Genomic DNA, 21,931 nt, shown 5'->3' on the forward strand with positions numbered 1-21,931 from the left:
TCAGCTACTCCTCGCCTCATCCCTGGCCAATGGCCATGCCGGCTGCGGATGATGGGAATTGGAGTCCAACAGTGGAGTCTGCTGGGAGGGCCATATGCCCCCCATATCTCCCTCTAGCCAAACTCTCTCTATCTCCACTGACAGCCTGTGTTGTCGGTTTTCTGGGGAAAGTTGACCCGGAATGTTTTCTGGGAGAACTTCCTATGCAAATTAGACCCATTTTTTGGATGCATTGAGTAAAGGAGGCCGAAAGCTACGAAACGGCCAAGCTTGCGTAATATCTGTTTGCAGCTGGCACCCGTTCACCGTAATTAACGGATGAACTTACGAAACGGGAAATTTTCCACGGGAAAACAAAGCGCTGGAAAATTTCCTGCCCCACTTCTCAGCTGGCAGAAACTCTCCGAAAGGTTTCAGCCCTGCTGGCTGAGAGGCTCTGGACGTTAGATGCTATCCTTCTGAGCACCCACAGGTGACCTGTTTATTCAGCATTCCTCCTGATTTTCACACAACAAATGGATGCAGAGGTGGAAGTATGTCTGATCTTTCTTGAGCGTTTGTTCTGATCCAAGCGCTGAACCTGATTTGCTTGTGTAGCGTTTACATGGGAACAGAGAACTGTAGAGTTGGAAAGGGACCCCCCAGAGTTATCTAGTCTGACCCCCTGCCACGCAGGAATCACGGCTACAGAATCCCTGGTGGCCAAACAACTTCTGCTTGTAATCCTCTCAGGAAGGAGACCCCAGAACCTCCCGAGAGACTCTGTTCCCCTGCTGAACAGTTCTGCCTGTCAGAAATTGCTTCCTGATGTTTCTGGCTCACACTTGAATCCCCCTTGCGAATACGGTCTGGGAGGCATGCTCTGTTCCTCTTACTCTCTCGCACAAACACACAAATGCACACCCATTAAGCTACCGAGCCTCACCTTAAGGCAAGCGACAGGGCAATGTTGCTAGGCATTTCCTGGTTAGTAGCAGCGGTTGTTGTTTTTATTATGGTTCAGATGAGTGGCCTTCGATTTATGCCAGCTGCCTTTGGAAAAATAAGGGTGTGTGTGGATATCTTAAAAATGAGGAGGGGCTCTTCCCGACCCTGATGGCAGCTGTGAAAATGGGAAGAGGGTACCCACGATGCGAGAAAGGAGGGGCAGAAGTCAAGCTGCAATCCGAGAGCACGGCTCGGGGTCGCCCGACTCGAGGCAAAACAGGCTTTGGCTGTTTATTTGCCCAAATCCTCCCCCACTGCAGGGTTGGGGTGGCAGCAGCAGCAGAAGACATTGCATTTGCCATATGGGAGGGATTTGCAGTGGTGAGGGTAAATATGAGAGCCTAAGAACATTAGGGGAGACCCCATGGATCAGACCAAAGTCCCGCTCTGCAGCCATTAATGCCCCATAACTATTGGGCTGGGGTTTGTGTGGAAGGAAGTCTATCCATTGTGAGGTCATTACAGTCATACCTCGGGTTACAGACACTTCAGGTTGTGTTTTTTCGGGTTACAGACCGCCAAAACCCAGAAGTACTGGAATGGGTTACTTCCAGGTTTTGGTGGTCGCGCATGCGCAGAAGCACTAAATTGCGCTTTGCACATGCGCAGAAGCTCTGAGTCGTGACCTGCACGTGCGCAAAATAGATATAAATAGATATATCTGTGTGCCTTTTCCCCACAGGCTGCTCACACAGATTAAAACAACACCAATTAAAGACAAAAAGTAAAATTATTATTATTATTATTATTATTATTATTATTATTATTATAATATAATTTGCACTCCACCCATCTGTCTGGGTTGCCCAGCTAAAAAGTAATTAAACTACAATAGAATTGAAATGATATTTTTTAAAAACCCACACCACTATTGAAATATAGATAATAAAAGCAGCACAGGACTTCCTTATCAATAACATCTGGCAATAGTTCATCTCTCGTCCCTGACCCCTCCAAAGAATTTGAGGATCAGGTGAAGTCCCAAGTCTTCTGGCGCAGGGTGGGCTTTTGGTGCCAGCAGCTGGCATTCCTGATGGCAGGAGGGTCTTCCTGGCGGAGAATCTTCCTGGCGGTTGAATCTGAGGGATGGGAGATGCACCGGATTCACCTTGGAGCGCCTGCCAGACTCTCCGGAATTTACGGGAGCCTGGAGGCTGTGTGTTGCGCGAATCCCTTTTCTTCTTCAACTTCTTCGTCTGAGGCTGTCAGCATGACTTTCCAAGGAAGCCAACCACCCGGACCGGTGCGTCTCCCTGGTGAATGGGAGCCTGTCACTGAAACTCTGACGCCAGGGCTAACGAGTGAATGGTCACCTTCCTCTCTGCATGCCAAGATGGGTGAAGTCATGGTCATGTGACTGGCTGGCCAATTGGGAGGGAGGCAGCCTGGCTGGCAGAGAGGGAGGCAGAGAGAGAGAGAGAGAGACAGAGCAAAACTCCTGGCCAGATGTTGGCGATGGGCAACCAGCCACCTGAGCCTTAAGGCATCCCTCCGGAAGAGATGCAGGAGGTGAGTACCGACTCCAGGAGCCGCCCCTGATGCCCCTGGGGGATGTGGGAGGCTGGCAGCAGCGCCCGGGAGTTGCTGGAAGTGCGATTTCAAAGCAGCTGGGGCAGAGAACTTTTGTTTTTCAAGCTCTCCGGTGGGCCCCAGGCCGCTTGCGATGAGGTTGAAACCCCTGAGGCGACTAAATGCAGACCCTGAGACTTCACTGCCAGGGCCCAGAAGGCTGCAAAGCCAAATGCCCACCTTCAGGGAGGGCAGGACTGAGAACAGTCCACTGGGGCTTTTGTTCCTTAGTGGGAACTGGGTTGTCTTTTCCTAGGTCAATAAGATCTATATTGCATGTGTGTATTTGTTCATTAGCGCAGCGAGCAAAAGGGAGGCGTTAAAGCAACGTTTCCTGTGTTTTTGCTAATCACTTGTTGTAATAACTAGGTGGTTTTAGTGACTGGCTGCATGCTTCCAGGGTCTGGAGAGGGCTTCTCTGACGTTCAGTTTGACGCTTCAAAAAATCTCGCGTGTGTGTTTGTGTAACAGGAAACATGCGTTTTCAGTTTGTGTGAGTGATACTTCTGTGGAAACGTGATTTATCGCTTATTTGACCCGGTTGGCCTCTTCTTTCTTTCTGTGGAATGATGCTGAAAACGGTCCCTTGGTGTGTAATGCATTTCTTACGCTTCAGCATCGGAAATTGCGTGCGCCCGGGGTTCCCTCGTGGCACATGTGACTGACGGGTGTTTGTTTGCACTGAGAAGGGATGGGGATTAGCAGCTACAAACGTCTCAGCTTCTGTTTCAAAGGTTGCTTGCTCCATAGACTTGCTGTGCGCCTTTCAGGACTGTGTCTCCCCCTCCTCTCCCCCTGCCCCCCCTCGGCCAAGTGTGTCATCATCATTATTAGTATCGTCATTATATTATTATTATTATTATTATTATTATTATTATTATTATTATTATTATTTATACCCCGCCCATCTGGCTGGGTTTCCCCAGCCACTCTGGGCGGCTTCCAACAAAACACTAAAATACAATAACCTATTAAACATTAAAAGCTTCCCTTTAGATGTCTTCTAAAAGTTTGGTAGTTCTTGTTCTCTTTGACATCTGGTGGGAGGGAGTTCCATAGGGCAGGTGCCACCACCAAGAAGGCCCTCTGCCTGGTCCCCTGTAACCTCGCTTCTCACAGTGAGGGAACCGCCAGAAGGCCCTCGGCGCTGGACCTCAGTGTGCGGGCAGAACGATGGGGGTGGAGACGCTCCTTCAGGCATACTGGACCGAGGCCGTTTAGGACTTTAAAGATCAGCACCAACACTTTGAATTGTGCTCGGAAACATACTGAAGGCCCCAGGGCCTTCTCTGGGATCTCCAGGTCGGGCTGGGAATGTCCCCTAGGTCTGAAACCTTGGAGAGCCTCTGCCAGTCCGTGTAGACATTACCGAGGGACCAATGGTCTGACTCGGAGTGAGATTGCATTACGCAGGCCTGCTCAGCTGTTGCTCCCATGTCAGGAGCCTCATGCCCTGCCATGTGTGTGATGACAGCAGAGAGTTTTAAGGTTTGTTTTGCAATGGGTACAAATGAGCAGCCCTGCCCTGTGAGGCCACAGTGCGAATACACACTGGAAGCAGATCTCCACGTGCTTGTCAGGTGTGGTAATTACTCACATGAGAAGCAGCTACTGGATCAGGCCAATGGCCCATCAAGTCCAGCATCCTGTCCTCACAGGGGCAGAACCAGATGCCTCTTGTGGGAAACCAGAAAGCATATAAAGTGGTACCTCGGTTTTCAAACGTCTCCGTTGATGAACATTTCGGTTTCCGAACGCTGTACACCCGGAAGTAAATGCTTCGGTTTTCTAACGTGCCTCGGAAGTCGAACATGCCCCACAGCTTCCTCTGAGTGCAGGATCCTGAGGCTATTGAGTTTTCAGTTTTCGAACATTTCAGAACTCCAACGGTCTTCCGGAACAGATTACGTTAGAAAACCAAGGTACCACTGTACAGTAAAAAGGTAAAGGGACCCCTGACCATTAGGTCCAGTCGTGACCGACTCTGGGGTTGCGGCGCTCATCTCGCTTTATTGACCGAGGGAGACGGTGTTTGTCCACAGACAGCTTCTGGGTCATGTGGCCAGCATGACGAAGCCGCTTCTGACGAACCAGAGCAGCGCACGGAAACGCTGTTTACCTTCCCGCCGGAGCGGTACCTATTTATCTAACTTGCACTTTGACGTGCTTTTGAACTGCTAGGTGGGCAGGAGCAGGGACCGAGCAACAGGAGCTCACCCCGTCGCGGGGTTTCGAACCGCGACCTTATGATCGGCAAGTCCTAGGCTCTGTGGTTTAACCCACAGCACCACCTGTGTCCCTCCACTGTATAGTAGTCGCATACAATTTCTGACATGGTCATTTCATACCTGTGAAGGAAACCTTTTAATTATTTTTTTCGTATTTCCATTTCCATGTATGTATGTTTAACACACGCATATGTCACTTGATACTTCAACAGAAATCCCTAGGCCGCTTACAGAAAGAGCTCAAGAAATACAATGCAAATTCTACATTCCAATCGCTGATACTCACAATTCCTCACTTTAAGTATATGGAAGGGCCTTTTGTAAGAGGGATTTTTGTCATGTCTGCAGCAGCTCTGAGTGATAGAATCATAGTGGAACTGGAAGGGACCCTGGGGGTCATCCAGCCCAACCCCCTGCATTGCAGGATCTCAACATGCGGTCTCCCATCCAATTCGAAACTATACCGGACCCTGCTTAGCTTTGCAAATGTGCTAACCGTTTTATGTCTCCTGGATGTGCATTTCCCTGCCCACTGCCAGGGGCAGACAGTAGTGTGGCATGCAGGGCAGGGAATATAGGAAGCAGAGGAAACTGCCTTATATATGGAGTCAGACCTTTGGTCCACCCAGATCAGTGTTGCCAACACTGACTGGCAGCCGCTCTGCAGGTTTTTGAACTGGATCTCCCTTATCCTCATCTAGAGATGCCAGGAATTGGACCTGGGACCTTCTGCATGCAAAGCACATCCTCTTCCACTGAGCCACGGCCTCTGCAATGCGCAGTGACATCAGGGTGCAGAGTTATGTTGCCTTCTGCATCGTGGAACAGCCTGTGGGGGGAAGTCAACTCATGACCTGCTTTCTTCAACCTGCTTACAAGGTCTAGTAGCTCTGGTGAGGTCACTGGCCTGGCTTGTCCTGACATTGCACAGGTCTCGGTTTCCCACTTCTGTTTGAGAAGGAGAATCTGAACTGGGGAGCCTCTGTTGAGGTCTAGGGAGGAAGGGCTGCCGACCAGAGACCAAGCATTTGTTGTGGTTTAGTCGGTGGAGCCAGTGAGAGATTTTACCTTCTTGGGCTCCATTATCACTGCTGATGGTGACAGCAGTCACAAAATTAAAAGACGCCTGCTTCTTGGGAGAAAAGCAATGACAAACCTAGACAGCATCTTAAAAAGCAGAGACATCACCTTGCCAACAAAGGTCCGTATAGTAAAAGCTATGGTTTTCCCAGTAGTGATGTATGGAAGTGAGAGCTGGACCATCAAGAAGGCTGATCGCCGAAGAATTGATGCTTTTGAATTATGGTGCTGGAGGAGACTCTTGAGAGTCCCATGGGCTGCAAGAAGACCAAACCTCTCCATTCTGAAGGAAATCAGCCCTGAGTGCTCACTGGAAGGACAGATCGTGAAGCTGAGACTCCAAGACTTTGGCCACCTCATGAGAAGAGAAGACTCCCTGGAAAAGACCCTGATGTTGGGAAAGATGGAGGGCACAAGAAGAAGGGGACGACAGAGGACGAGATGGTGGGACAGTGTTCTCGAAGCTACCAGCATGAGTTTGACCAAACTGGGGGAGGCAGTGGAAGACAGGAGGGCCTGGCGTGCTCTGGTCCAGGGGGTCACGAAGAGGCAGACACGACTAAAGAACAACAACAAGTCGGTCTCCGGAGGATGGGAAGTTGAATCAGTGCCCTGCATAGATCAAAATGGCAGAACAGGGACACGGAATCAGGAGCCATGGAAGAAGGAGGAAGATTAGGACTGTAGGCCAAGATGGCAGGGAACCCATGGCTGGACCGCTGGCCATGATCGCTGGGATTGGAGTCCAACAACATATGGAAAGCCAAAGGTGACTTATCCCAGCCTTAGATGAAACACAGCTTTAGCCCCCTACGATTCCGTGATTCTTTGACTTCCAGTTTATTTATTCCAGGCTGAGAAACCTCAAGTCCAGCAGAGCAATTTCATGAATGCTTTCCCCTCCCACACAAAGATGTTCTGAGGACGGAGCAGACATTTCTCATTTATTTATTCATCCACGGCACTTGTCTGTTCCTCGTTCCTCCGGGGCTTGGGAGCCTGGAGCTGGCGGCTTTCCCCGTCCCTCCATCCCTCACTTCCGCCTGCCAGGGCCTGGCGTGCTTCCTGGATTCCTGCTCTGCCGGTGCGGTGACAGGCGTGGGCCCCTTTCGCGCGTCTGCTGCCTCAGGGCTCTTCCTGCCTCAGCCCGTGAGCTGCGCTCTCTGGTATGACGGAGGAGAGCAGGCCTGTCATCTGGGACCTTTGAGGAGGCCCTGCATGGAACTGGATGCGCACACAGGTGTTCCCCGCGAGCACCTGGAGTCAGTGATGCTTTGCCAGCGCAAGCAGACACCGCACCACAATCATTGAGGATGGACAAATCTCTTACTGCTCTTCCAAGCGGGGAAAGGGAACTGTAGGAGCCGAGGGGATGAAGAAAGGTCTCATTGTCTGGGACTTTTTAATGCAGAGAAAAGTCGACATGATAGAAGCATATAACACTATGAATGGCATGGATAGGGAAAAAACCCATTTTTCTTTCACTGTCGTAGCAGTACAGCGGTACCTCGGGTTAAAGACGCTTCAGGTTACAGGCTCCACTAACCCAGAAATTGTACCCCGGGTTAAGAACTTTGCTTCAGGATGAGAACAGAAATCGCACGGCGGCGGCAGTGGGAGGCCCCATTAGCTAAAGTGGTACCTCCAGTTAAGAACAGTTTGAGGTTAAGAACGGACCTCCAGAACAAATTAAGTTCTTAACCCGAGGTTGTTGTTGTTGTTTAGACGTTCAGTCGTGTCCGACTCTTCATGACCCCATGGACCAGAGCACGCCAGGCACTCCTGTCTTCCACTGCCTCTCACAGTTTGGTCAAATTCCTGTTCGTAGCTTCGAGAACACTGTCCAACCATCTCGTCCTCTGTCGTCCCCTTCTCCTTGTGCCCTCCATCTTTCCCAACATCAGGGTCTTTTCCAGGGAGTCTTCTCTTCTCATGAGGTGGCCAAAGTCTTGGAGCCTCAGCTTCACGATCTGTCCTTCCAGTGAGCACTCAGGGTTGATTTCCTTCAGAATGGAGAGGTTGGATCTTCTTGCAGTCCATGGGACTCTCAAGAGTCTCCTCCAGCACCAGAATTCAAAAGCATCAATTCTTTGGCCATCAGCCTTCTTTATGGTCCAGCTCTCACTTCCATACAACACTACTGGGAAAACCAGAGCTTTAACTATACGGACCTTTGTTGGCAAGGTGAGCATGAAGCTGGAAGGTTGGGGACAGATAAAAAGAAAAGGACTTATTCACGCAGTGCCTTGGGGAAATCCCTCCTGCAGGACTTTGTGGCGGCCACGAACCTGAATGGCTTTAAAAGATGAGTAGACAAATTCATGGAGGAGAGGCGTTGTTGATGGCTGCTAGTCACAGTGGTGATGCTTTGTCTCCATATTCAGAGGTATTAATTCTTCTGAATACAAGTTACTGGAAACCAAACAAGGGGAGACTGCCTTTGTGTTCGAATCCTGATTGGGGTTTCCCATTGAGGGCATGTGGTTGGCCACTGTGAGAGCAGGATGGTGGCCTAGGTGGGACACTGGCCTGATCCAGCAGAAGCTCTTCCTCTGTTCTTAAGAGTCACTCCACTGATGTTTTATCAGATGGCATTATTATGGACTGCGCTGCCTGAGGCTTATGGGAGCCACATGTTCCTCTCTTGGACTTGGGCCCCAGTGTTCCTGCTTTTCCAGCTAGTGCACACAGCGTGCAAAGTCAGCCTCTCTTATCATAAAAGCATCTGCTGGATCAGGCCCGTGCCCAGTCTGGTCCAGCATCCTGTTCTCACGGAAGATGCCCTCAAGCAGGACGTGAGTGTCCCAGACCATGCATGGTATGTTGGAAGTGGACAGAGAGGTGTTTTTTCCTCCCTCTCTCATAATACTAGAACCCAGTGGAGGTCATTGAATGGGAGATTCAAGACAGAAGAAGACTCTTCGTAGAATCATAGAATTGTAGAGTTGGAAGGGATCTCCAGGGGTCTTCTAGTCCAACCCCCTGCAATGCAGGAATCTCAGCTAAAGCATCCATGACAGATGGCCACCCAACCCCTGCTTAAAAACCTCCAACCACCTCCCAAGGGAGACCCTTCCACTGTCAAACGGCTCTTGCCCTCAGAAGGTACTTCCTGAGGTTTTGTCAGAATCTCCTTTCTTGCTAACTTGAAGCCATGGGTTCGAGTCCTACCCTTGAAGCAGGAGAAAGGCTTGCTCCATCTTCCATGGAGCAGCCCTTGAGATATTTGAAGATGGGTCTCATATCTCATCTCAGTCTCCTCTAGGCTAAACATACCCAGCTTATTCAACCGTTCCTCATACGGCTTGGTTTGCAGACCCTTTACCATCTTGGTCGCCCTCCTCTGCACACCTTCCAGCTGGTCTTCTACACACACACACACACACACACACACACACACGAGGAATTTTCTTCCCTAAGAGGCATTGATGGCCACTATTTTCTTAGGCTTTTGCTTAAGAGGAGGACAGAGAAGTGGTCCATACATTCCACCCTCTGTGGGCCCGGAGGGAGCGTGCCAGGTTGCCAAAGCCTGATGTAGGCAGACGAAGCCCCCTTTGTACTCCCCAACCCCCCCTGCTTTGAAGAACGCAGCTGGGCCAGGTGGTGTGAGCCGGAAAAAGCCCCTCTCCATCTCTGGGTCCTTGCTGATTGGATCGCCAGGGGAAGGGGAGGGGGAGATGCAGTCACTGCAAGGGGAGGGGGAGAGCACAGCTGCAGGCAGGGGATGTGTGGGGTGGTGGGGCTGCTCCTGGTTTCTATTCTGAGCAGCATCGCTGCCCCATCCTTTCTGTGCCACCTTGCTTTCGCACCGGGGCTGGATTTTAAGAGAGCCTTTGCCTGGACCAGTTTCCTCCATCGCCTTCCTGCTTGCCCAGTTGCCTGGAAAAAGGACGACTGAATCTTCCGAATCTTCGCCTCTTTGCCGGGAATCCTCCCTCCCTCCCACAATCTGCCACATAGGATTAAGCTGGGAGCATCACAGCATCCTCTCTGAGAGGCCTCCCTCCATCTCTCTCTCTCGCCATGGCGACGGGATGCAGGCGCAGGAGGGAGGAGGTTGCCCAGCGGAATGCCTGAGACCTCCAGGAGAATCCTCCTGCCACCCACCTCTGGGAAGGGCTGACTCACTCCTGACCGGAGGCTAAGATGGCCCCCTGATCCCTCAGCCAGGTGAGGTGGGGCCAGTCTCCTTGCATTCTGGGACTGCAGCACGCCTCGCTCTCTCGGCCAGGATCCGGCCTCCTGATTTGGCACAGCTCCGCTCAGCCATGGGGGAGAAGTCGGATTATCAGCGGCTGTCGACTGGGGAGGACGAGGAGGCGGAGGGGTTCGCGGCTGCCCCAGAACCCCAGCCTCGGGAGCCCAGGCCAGACCTGCTGGTGGTGCCAGGACAGAGGGTCAGTATGGCTTTGGCAAGGAAGGGGGAGCTAGAGGAGAGGGGGGTTCCTATGGCACCCCCAATTCATCCTTGTGGGTTGTCAGGATCTGATGGATGGGTTGTGGGGAGTGCGAAGTTTGGGGGGGGGGTCTTGGGTTTCCCTTCCCATTCGTCTCTGCAGGGGGGAAGCCCCAGCGGCTCTCTTATTTTTTTTCTTCCAGAAATGAAAGGGCTCCCCATTTAGGGAATCCTCCTTGTATTTGGAAGGGGCTGCAGTTATGGGGGTTCCAGTGCCCCCCCCAGCCATGTTGCAAGCTGATATCTCTCCCCCTTGCTACCCTGTACATTTGTAGCTGTCTCCCAGGAATTACTACTATTGTGATTACTATTGTGATATTATTATTATTATTATTATTATTATTATTATTATTATTATTATTATTGACTTTTAATCAGTCCTTTGCCCTTTAATCTGCCATTCCCCTTAAGGTTTCAGGGCGGCCCACAACCGTATCGCCACATGAAAAAGTCAGCTAAATAAATTTACAAGCCCACACAGTGCCAACTCCCTCAGCCCCCAGTCCTTCCTTAAAATACATTTGTGAACTCAGCCTTAATCGCTCCCACTACTGAAGTGAAGCATGTGTAAATGCATTTACTCATATTCACCCTCTGTTATTCACCACTGCCTCATTTCCCGTCCTCCCCACACTCCCTCAGTGATTCAAATTGTATTCTGAGAAGAGGGACTAGTTACAAACCGCTCTGGGAATTGTAGCTCTGGGAGGGGAATAGAGGCCTCCTATCTAGCCTTTTGCGCCCTTTACAAACTACAACTCCCAAAAGTCTTGGGGGGAAGCCATGACTGTTTAAAGTGGTGTCACAGGGCTTTAAATGTGTGGTGTTAGAGCGTTGGACTCGGACCTGGGAGAGCAGGGTTCGAATCCCCATTCAGACACGAAGCTCAGTGGGTGATCGGGAGGTGGGCAGTGACTGCCTCTCATCCTCGCCTACCTCACAGAGGTGCCGGGAGGATTAAATGAGGAGGGGGAGAATCGTGCATGCCACCTCGAGCTCCTTGGAGGAGAAAAAGGTGGGATATAAATGCAATGGAATAAATAAAACGATGATGGCATGCAGAGGTGTCTTCCCAAACCTGGGGCCAGCCAGATGTTTTGGGATGTTGTTGTTTAGTCGTTTAGTCGTGTCCACCTCTTCATGACCTCCTGGACCAGAGCACGCCAGGCACTTCTGTCCTCCACTGCCTCCCGCAGTTTGGTCAAGCTCATGCTGGTAGCTTCCAGAACACTGTCCCACCATCTCGTCCTCTGTCGTCCCCTTCTCCTTGTGCCCTCCATCTTCCCCAACATCAGGGTCTTTTCCAGGGAGTCTTCTCTTCTCCTGAGGTGGCCAAAGTCTTGGAGCCTCAGAGAATGGAGAGGTTGGATCTTCTTGCCGTCCATGGGACTCTCAAGAGTCTCCTCCAGCACCAGAATTCAAAAGCATCGATTCTTCGGTGATCAGCCTTCTTTATGTTTTGGGATACAGTTCCCAAATGCCCCAATCAGCACAGCTGTAGTTCAAAATGTTTGGAAGACACCAGGTTGGGAAAGACTGGTATAGACATTGATAATATTTACACACCTTTTTAGTGGCACTCCTGTGATTGAATTACAGGAGATGGTTGATAAAACAATTTAAAATCTACCTTTCATCCGTATGGATCCTGATTTTATTTGCATGCCACTTTTCCGCAGTTCAGACCATGCACAAGGTGGCTCACAACATGAAAAAGTACCCCTCCTGCAACATAACGACATTAGTCATAAACAATAAATGAAACATTAAAAAAAACTTTCACAGATTCCCCCCCCCCCATGCTTCCCCACATCGCTGAGCCTTGTCTGGCGGTTCCCTCCCTGCGAGAAGCAATGCTACAGGGAACCAGGCAGAGGGCCTTCTTGGTGGTGGCGCCCGCCCTGTGGAACGCCCTCCCACCAGATGTCAAAGAGAACAACTACTACCAGACTTTTAGAAGACATCTGAAGGCAGGCCTGTTTAGGGAAGCTTTTAATGTTTAATAGGTTATTGTATTTTAGTGTTCTGTTGGAAGCTGCCCAGAGTAGCTGGGGAAACCCAGCCAGATGGGCAGGGTATAAATAATAAATTGTTGTTGTTGTTGTTGTCTCCTTGTGCATGACTGGTTTTGCATCCCTTCAGCCACACATCCCTCCTCCTCTCTTGTGCTTTCGCTCTGCCCCTGAGTTTGCGGCCGCCAACTCCAGGTGGTGTGAAATCCCGCTTTTGAAAAAGAATTGGATCCAAATTTGCCCAGAGGAACTCTGTTTAGTCTGCAATTATGCCAGGGCGATGGAAAGGGCCTTGTGACCAAGCGCATGCTTGCGTTCCGGGGGGTTAGGCTAGATGACCCTCGGGGTCCCTTCCACCCTGACAATTCTTGTGATTCAATCCCTGGACTCTGCAGTTTAAACGGCTCTTGGGTAGCGGAGGTGGAAAAACCTGGTGTGGAACCTGATGCCCTCCAGATGGTCTTGGACTCCAACTCCCATAATTCCCAGGCAGCATGAACAATGTATCAGGGAATTATGGGCGTTGTAGTCTGGATGGCTGCAGCTCCTTATTCTCTCTTACACACACACTTGGCTTTAAGCCCTGGAGAGCTGCTGCCAGTCCGAGCAGGCAACACTGGTCTGGAGGGACTAGGGGCAGGTTTCTGTGCTCAGTCCAAGGCCAAGGGGTCAGGCACGTACCTTTGGCAATCCCGACTGACTCAACAGAAGAACGCAGCCCCAAAGCAGAGATGTGGGCTGGTTAGTCCGGATTGCCTTTTTAGAAGAAGTGTAAACAGATCAACTGGGGGGAACTGGACCGTCCGGATTCCAAAGGAGTTGACGATCGGAGGGGAAATGGCCGTGTTGTTGATGTTCAGCAAGGGCAATGGAGAGAGAAAGTGCATTTTGGATAGGGGCCACATGCAGGTAAGTTCCTATAAAACGGAGAGGGGGGGTGCGTGTCTTTGATTTTCAGATTTCCCCCTTTTGCTCTAAGCTGCCTTTTTAAAAAAAGAAAGCTAATCCAGATCTCGTAGGTGGTTGTGTTTAGGGTTGAGAGAATCCATTCCTTCAGCTCAGATTGGTTGGTGGCAGAGGTGACCCGGCCCTGGAGGGGGACGAGGTGGGTCAGTGGCCTTGGGGGGCTCAGAAATCAGGGCGGCAGCCTGGGACACAAACGGATCAGACCTCCGGACTGCCGGACTGCCTGCTCTTCTCGTTCAGCTCCGGTTCACTGGGGCTCAGGCATGGGAGTTTCTTACTGGTTCATGCCCTGTCTCTGTTACTGGGAAGGAGGGGGCCATCTATGCTGAGCAAGTCCTGGTGGATTTGGTGGTCTCCAACAGGGGGTGTTCGCCAGGCAGGGGCGAGGAGGGTGGGGGCATCGAAATGTGGCTCAGATAATTTGCTCTGCGTGGACAGGGGTCTCCTCTTGGTGGAGACGGCCGCTGGATTCTGCGATTCCACAACTGCGGGTTTGTTATTGTTTAGTCGTTTAGTCGTGTCCGACTCTTCGTGACCCCCTGGACCAGAGCACGCCAGGCACTCCTGTCTTCCACTGCCTCCCGCAGTTTGGTCAAACTCATGCTGTAGATTGTTGCATCATTTGTGATTTTTAATCACAAAGCGTGCCACTGCCCGCCTGCCTTAAGGCTCCTGCAGAATGGCGGCAAATGCAAAAATAGTTTGTTATTGTTATATTATTAATTATTATTAGTTGTTCTGTGATGATGATGATGATGATGATGATGATGATAATAATAATAATAATAATAATAATAATAATAATAATAATAATAATAATAATTTATTTATACCCCGCCCATCTGGCTGGGCTTCCCCAGCCACTCTGGGCAGCTTCCAACCAAATATTAAAATACAGTAATACATCAAACATTAAAAGCTTCCCTAAACAATTCCCTAAATTGATGCTTTCTCAGTCTAACTGCCACAAAAGTGGGACAACTTTCCTCTCTCCCTCCAAAACACTTGGGGTGTGAAAAGTTACAGGATTTCAGCAGCAAGTTTCGGAACAGACACAGATTGGTGTGTCCTGCCTGAAACTTTGGTAGGTGGAAACACTACTGAAAGTTGAATCATGTAGAAAGCTGCCCTGATGAGCACAGACCATTTGGTTATTTATTTATTGAGTTTTAATTCCGCCTTCTTTTTCCAGGAGCTCAATTCGCCGCCTGGCCACAAAGCTCCCTGGGTATTGGTCACTGCCTCTCAGCCTAACCGACCTCAAAGGGTCGTTGTATTAAATGAGGAGGGGGAGTGCTGCGTACGCCACCTTGAGCCCTTTGGAGTGGATATAAATGGAGTAAATAAATAAGGTGGCCACATGGTTTTCCTGCTCCTCACTGAATCTCCACAACAGCCTTGCGAGGTAGAATGGCCTGAGAGCGTTTGACCGCCCCAAGGTCACCCAGAGAGCTCCATGGCCGAGTGGAGATTTGAACCCTGGTCTCTCCCAGGTCCTGGTCTGGCGGTCATAACTGCTGCACCATGTTGGCTGTCGTCATGGCTGCACAATAAAAAGGACATTTAGAGGGGACCTTAATCATGATGATTTTTAAGAACAACCCATCCACTTCTAGCTGCAAATCTTAAACTTCTGATCCCCTGCCTGATTCATTCCTGGTAGGAGCCCAAAGCAGTATCTTAGAAAAGGCAAAGAGACTGATATTGAGATGGACCATTGGCCCATCTACTTCAGTGCTGCTTGCACTGGCTGGCAGCAGCTCTTGTTGTTGTTGTTGTTTAGTTGTTTAGTCATGCCCGGCTCTTTGTGACCCCCTGGACCAGAGCACGCCAGGCCCTCCTGTCTTCCATCGCCTCCCGCAGTTTGGTCAAACTCATGTTGGTAGATTCAAGAACACTGTCCCACCATCTTGTCCTCTGTCGTCCCCTTCTCCTTGCGCCCTCCATCTTTCCCAACATCAGGGTCTTTTCCAGGGAGTCTTCTCTTCTCATGAGGTGGCCAAAGTCTTGGAGCCTCAGCTTCAGGATTTGTCCTTCCAGTGAGCACTCAGGGCTGATTTCCTTCAGAATGGAGAGGTTTGATCTTCTTGCAGTCCATGGGACTCTCAAGAGTCTCCTCCAGCACCAGAATTCAAAAGCATCAATTCTTCAGCGATCAGCCTTCTTGATGGTCCAGCTCTCGCTTCCATACATCACTACTGGGAAAACCATAGCTTTAACTATACGGACCTTTGTTGGCAAGGTGATGTCTCTGCTTTTTAAGATGCTGTCTAGGTTTGTCATTGCTTTTCTCCCAAGGAGCAGGCGTCTTTTAATTCCGTGGCTGCTGTCATCATCTGCAGTGATCATGGAGCCCAAGAAAGTAAAATCTCTCACTGCCTCCCTTTCTTCCCCTTCGATTTGCCAGCTCTCCAGGGAGTCTTTTCTTAGCTACCAAGAGATGACGTCGGGGATCAAAGCTGGGAACCTTCTGCATGCCAGGCACACTCTCTCCCACTGAGCGATGGGTCTTTGCAAGGACGGTTCTGCATATTTGGGGGAAAGGGGGAAGAGGTTGGGGCAAGGAGTTCCTCTGCCCAGTTCCCTGCTTCTGGCGCAGTTCCGCAGCCTTGTTCAGAAATGTTTGTGGGGCTGAGCCCTGCAAGAATTCTGGCTTGAATTAAGCCCCACACGAAGAATCCTTTTCCCTGACTCTTCCTGGAGGCACGGGAGGCTGCAAAAAATTAGAGGGAGGGAAAACTGAGTCGTGGCACGGATTCAGGACACATGTGAGAGAGTACTTCTTCGCACGACACACTTAAACGGCAGGGTTTGCTGCCTCCAGATGTGGCAGCAGACTCCGGCTTGAAAATGGGATTAAAGAAGTCTATGGAGGGGGGAGGTCTGGCAACAGCTGGTAGATATAGGAAGCCTTCGCGTTTGGGATGAAGACATTCAATACAGAGCCAGACCACTAGCCCATAGAGCCTATTGCAGCTTCTTCTGGCTGGCAGCATTTCTCCCGAGGGCCGCTTTGCCTATGCTCTTGTAACCTCTAGGTTAGATGACTGCAGCACATTATACGTAGGGCTGCCTCTGAAGGACGGTATGGAAACATCAGCTGGTGCAGAATTTGGCAGCCAAATTGTCACCGGGGCGAGACAGTTTGCACATATGACTCTGATCCTGGCTCAACTCCACTGGCTGCCCATTAGTTTCTGGGCCCAATATGACCTGACCCAGGCTCTAGGATCTTTATCTGAAATCCTTCTTTGTTTGCCTCCTTCTCTAGACATCTGGAAGGCAGCAACACGAGAACGGGGCCTTTTCTGCAGTGGCCCCCCATTTGTGGGATGCTGTCCCCAGGGAGGTTTGCCTGGCACCCTCATTATATATTTTTAGACGGCAGGTGAAAACGTCCCTCTTCAGCCTGGATAGCTCAGTTGGTTAGAGTGCTGTGCTGATAATGCCAAGGTTGCGGGTTCGATCCCCATATGGGACAACTGCAGATTCCTGTATTGCAGGGGGTTGGACTAGATGACCCTCAGGGTTCCTTCCAAGTCTACAATTCTACGGTGACCAGGCCTTTGACTGATTAATATTCCAGGACCTTTCAGATGTGTTTGCGGGGGTGGGGGGTCATTAATCTGTTTTGCTTTAACTATTTATTTTGTGCTCTTAAGTTGTGAACATCTCCGAGATCTTTGGGTGAAGGGCAGGGTTTACATTTAACAAAGAAATAATAAATGCGTTCATTCTGCTACATCTCCAGTTAGGGATGGATGAGGCCCCTGTCTGAAAGCTAGGGCAGTTGCTGCCAGTTCCTAGGACACGGGAAGACTCTGGCAATGCCCCTTCTGTGTGTGTGTTTTCGTTCCTGCTGCGCAAAGGGAAGGATGGCCCTGCCCACCCCTGTCATGTGGCCCCTGGCAGGCTCCCCAGAAGAGAACATGGCCCTCGGGTTCTCCATCTTTGCTGTAGGAAAATGATTTATTTATTTAATAAAACCTCTCTACCCCTTGATCGTTTAAAAACGCCCTCAAAGCATTATAAAATAATGAGACAATAATATTATTAATAAAAGCAATTAAAATGTTCCAAAAAAAAGTAAAAAGCTAAAAGCACACCTGCATTCTAGATACCTGGGTAGGCTTGTCGAAACAAAAATGTCTTTTGCAAGTGCCGAAAAGTGTACTGCGAAGGCACCAGCTTGTTATCAAGTGGCAGGGAGTTCCAGAGTGTAGGTGCTGCCAAGATGGATTTCTTATGGGTGTGGAGTATAAGACAGTTTCCTGCTACTCCAGGAGTTTGGAGGAGAGATCTTTGCCAGCTCTTCTGCCTGAGATTCCTTTTTAACTGAGGTTGCTTGCGATTGAACCCAAGACCTGATCTACGGAGAAGTAGCAGCAGAGGTTTGCTGGCTGCCTTTGCACTTTGCTTGCGACCTTCCTGGAAGCACCTGGCTGCAGCCAATGAACCCTCCATCCGATCTGGCACAGTGCTTCTTACATTCCTAGTGCAGTTTTGGGGTCAGTAAGGACTCCCTGATTCATCCTCAAACTGGCTAAGGAACAGAGGAGAAGGAGTGGTCCTCCCTAGCTGCTTGCAGCTTGGCTCGCTGTCTCGAGTCACCTGGAGCTCTTTCCACTGCAGGCAGCTGGTTGCACCTGCTATTTTGCTTTTGGCACTTCGTGACCCGTGTTGCGCTTCCTTCCCTGCAAAAGAGGGGAAGGCAGCTTACGGATCCTCTGCAAGTCTGCAATTTGATCAGAAGCCAGCTGCAAAAAGAAGCTTTCCTCTCAGTCTTTCTGAATGGCTCCCCCCCCCCCCATCCTCTTCTCAACAAAAATGGATACTTTTTTTTCAAAGTGTGAAGCTTCAAACGGCACTTGGTGCTTTTTATTATTATTATTATTAACTGCCTTGAAAGTGTGGGAATTGTTCCAGGCGAATTGGTAAACAGGAAGGCAAGCCTCCCATTCCCCCGGGATTTTGCTAACCCCCCCCCACCCGGAAAAAACCGAAACCTGTTGTTTCTCTCTCCCTCCTCACGCCTTCAGCATCCCTCTGCAGAGAAAATGTTTAGCTCCAGATCCGGCCAGCTGTTCTCCTTGGGGATGTGCTGGAAGACAAGAAAGCAGTGTTAAGGAGCCAGGGCACCGCAAAGGTCGCACTGTTTTCCTCCTGTTTTCCTCCCCGCTTGGACGAGGGACAAGACCCTAGCGCTGGAGGAAGCTCCCTGCTCCTTCGCCTCCCCCCGCAGCCTCCCCGCCAGCCATCTGTCAGGTGCACAGGCTGGGAAGCCTTAAAGGAAGGGCTCTGCCCCATCCCCAGCAGGCCCAAGGGGGCTTCGGGGCAGGATGAGACCCTTCCCACATCATTCCCCTGCGGCAGGCCTGGGAAGCAGTTTTGCAGAGGAGGCGACTTCGCTGTTTCCTGCAGTTCCAGGTCTCTCGCATCTCCAGCGTTTTTCCAGGCCTGCCGTCAAATTATCCCCTGTAAATAGTGGCTTTTGCCGCTGAGGACATTACGCCCGGTTTGGCACTTTCTTATGCTCCAGGCTCAAATTAGGTGGGGGTTTTTGGGGGGGTGGTTGTACACACTGGAGTAGGAGAGGAAAAACAAAGACTGACATTTTTGCATCAGCCCCAGATTTGACACCAAGGAAAGCGTTAGCTGCAAATTAGGACAATGAAGCACGCTTCTCCATTTTCGTCCCGTTCTGGGAATCACAGTTTATCGGCAAGGTAGAATGTGTGCAGAGGAGGGCGACTGAGATGATCAAGGGTCTGGAAATGAAGCCGTATGAGGAACGGTTGAAGGAACTGGGGGCATTTGGCCTGGAGAAAAGAAGACTGAGAATTCAGATACAGTCATACCTCAGGTTACAGCCGCTTCAGGTTGCGTTTTTTCGGGTTACGCACCAGCCGAAACCCGGAAGTACCAGAACAGGTTACTTCTGGGTTTCGGCAGCTGCGCATGTGCAGAAGTGCTAAATTATGCTTTGTGCATGTGCAGAAGCGCTGAATTACAACCCCCGCATGCGGATTGCGAATGTGCATCCTGCACGGATCACATTCACAACCCGAGCGTCCACTGTATTTGAAGATACAATAGGTAAAGGTAAAGGGACCCATGACAGTTAAGTCCAGTCGCGGATGACTCTGGGGTTGTGGCGCTCATCTCGCTTTATTGGCCGAGGGAGCCGGCATACAGCTTCCGGGTCATGTAGCCAGCGTGACTAAGCCGCTTCTGGCAAACCAGAGCAGCGCACGGAAATGCCGTTTACCTTCCCGTCGGAGCGGTACCTATTTATCTACTTGCACTTTGACGTGCTTTCGAACTGCTAGGTTGGCAGGAGCAGGAACCGAACAACGGGAGCTCACCCCGTTGTGGGGATTCGAACCGCCGACCTTCTGATTGGCAAGTCCTAGGCTCTGTGGAAAGACAGTCACATGGAAAAGGGAGCAAGCTTGTTTTCTCCTGCTTCAAGGGTAGGACTCAAACCACCGGATTCAGAGAAGAGAAAGGAGATTCCGACTAAACATAAGGAAGAACTTTCAGATGGTGAGAGCCGTTTGACTGTGGAGCAGACTCCCTCGAAAAGTGTTGGACTCTCCATCATTGGATGTTTTTAAACAGCTTGGATAACCATCTGCCAGGGATTCTTTAGCTGTGATTCCTGCATTGCAGGGGGTTGGACTAGATGGCCCTTGGGGGTCCCTGGCATCTCCGCCATTCCGTGATAATGTTGCCGGGAAACCTGGGTACCCCAGGATGCTCCCTGGCCAGCCGGGTCTGCCAGCAAGGTCTGAGCCAGACGGCTGGAGGAGAGCCTGAGAAGCGATTTGAAATCCCAGGCAGAGGCCCACAGGAAATTGCCTCTCCAGCCCACAGTTAAAGCTGACCTCTTGGCAGCCGGTCAAACTGCGTTCCCTGCGAATACCATAGAGTCTCTGTTCCAGGCTAGCGGGCAGGCGAGGGAGAGATCCCCTTGGGACCGGCCAGAGAGGAGGAAAGGGGAGGAGAGGAGAAAGAAAACAAGCATGCGCGATTGCTGGCGCAGCGCGCACCAGACTCAACAGTGTCCTGTTGTGGAGAGCTGCACAACAAGCTCTCTCCTGCCCCAGCTGCCCAGAGAAATGCAGATCCCAGACCTGTCAGGATCCGGATAACTTTGGATGCTGGGAAGTTCGATCCTGAGCTGGTTTTCTGCCTCTTGCTGAGCATGGAGATCTCAGGCCGGCCGGCACAGGCAGTTTTGACACCTATGACCCTTGCTGAAGCCTCCGGTTGGTATTTCCTGGGGAGACACCGAGGCAGCGGGGAGGATGCCTCCCCCCAAAAGGTCAGACGCCTCTGAAATTGACTGCCTGGGACTGCATCAATCTCTGTCATCCACAGAAAACCTTCGGATTTCTCCTTGGGCACATGCAAGTGTTCCCTGAAGCATCTTGAGGACCCTGGATTGATGGATACCTTTGCCCTCCAATGGAGTCAGCCTTGGTTGGAGTGTGGTGCAACTCTGGTGGTTTGGGGGACTTTTGCTAGCCGCTGACAGTGCAAGGATCCTGCTCTGGGAAGCCCCCACCCACTTCTCCCGTTTATGTTGTGGGTCCCTTTCCCAAAGGTGCGTCGGTCATATCAAGACAGGAGGAAAGCTGCCAGAGAGCATCTTCTCTGGGTAGCAGAGATGCGCCGCTTTGAAGCCCTGCGCCGCTCCTTCCCATTTCTGGCCCGCTTCCGCATGTACACGGTAAGAGAACGATGCGCGCAGACCCGTTTGCAACGAGGAAATGCCCTGCTTCCTCTCCCTTTCGGCGTTGGTCTTCATCTGCTGCTTTTTACGCGACCGCGCAGCCTGGCTGGCTTACTAGAGCCACCTCTTTAGCTGCTTGTTCTGTAGGCGCTGTTCCGCCACGCTATGGTCTGGGTTACGAAGGTGCACCTCCTGGAAGCTAAAGCAAGGATAGTTTACTTTGGGGTAGGAGGTTGGGTAGGGAACTTGCGGCCTTCCAGCAGGCAGCAGGGCCAATATTCTGGGATGGCAGGAGCTGAAGTTCAGCAACACCAGCGGCCCCAAAAGGTAGCCACCCCTGATCTAGGGATCCTCATGAGAAAGCACCTTCCAACCTGGGTCTGTGCATTCTCACATGTGACTAGCACAGCCATGTCCATGCTTTACAACACATTGCATAAACCCTGCAGAGTAAGGATTTGATCCTGGGTCTCCAGCCCTGTCCCAATTGCAACAGGCTGCCTCTCAAATAGTCTCCAAACTTGAATGCTTCTTGTCCAGAAACTGCAACTCTCTCTTTCCCCCTCCTCCCCACCCTTCTTGCAAAAGGGACGTCCACTTTCTCCCACTGGACGCAGCCCCAAATATTTTTAGCCCGGCCTGCCCCACAGAGAATCTGTACGGTTGTGTGGCAGCTTGAAGTGGCTGCAGCCCAAGAATACCAAGGCAGACTCTCCTTCCCCACCCCACTCTGTCTGGGGAAGCAGGAAGGTTCTTGGGAAAGGCGAGCCAGGAAGGCAGGGAGGGGGGCAGAAAAGAATTGGCGTGGCTGCGGGAGGCCCAATGGATTGCAAACACCTGTTTTCAGGTGGGATTCAAGAACATGCTTGCAAATTCAGGTCCTGCTGTCAAA

At 50.9% G+C, this 21,931-nt stretch overlaps 2 protein-coding genes across 7 annotated transcripts in view; one reads left to right on the forward strand and one right to left on the reverse strand.

Annotated features, from left to right (window-relative positions):
* LOC309532935 (uncharacterized protein) overlaps positions 1–21,931 on the reverse strand; it is a 317,735-nt gene that overhangs the window by 255,079 nt on the left and 40,725 nt on the right. The gene's annotated exons all lie outside the window — the stretch shown is intronic.
* The window catches only part of TNK2 (tyrosine kinase non receptor 2), a 97,455-nt gene that overhangs the window by 13,887 nt on the left and 61,637 nt on the right, over positions 1–21,931 (forward strand). The window contains exon 1 of one of the 6 annotated variants that reach the window (XM_082223959.1): positions 2,352–2,496. The exons of 2 other annotated variants lie outside the window; for them this stretch is intronic. In XM_082223959.1, the coding sequence (XP_082080085.1) occupies positions 2,488–2,496 (9 nt within the window). In that variant the 5' untranslated portion in view covers positions 2,352–2,487. Of the gene's footprint in view, positions 1–2,351; positions 2,497–9,624; positions 10,265–20,346; positions 21,037–21,931 lie in introns of those variants that run through there. 3 more of the 6 variants (XM_082223955.1, XM_082223954.1, XM_082223956.1) reach the window with 3 other exon arrangements.

This window comes from Podarcis vaucheri (assembly GCF_965113315.1).
Source record: "Podarcis vaucheri genome assembly, chromosome: 5".
NCBI classification, from domain to species: Eukaryota; Metazoa; Chordata; class Lepidosauria; order Squamata; family Lacertidae; genus Podarcis; species Podarcis vaucheri.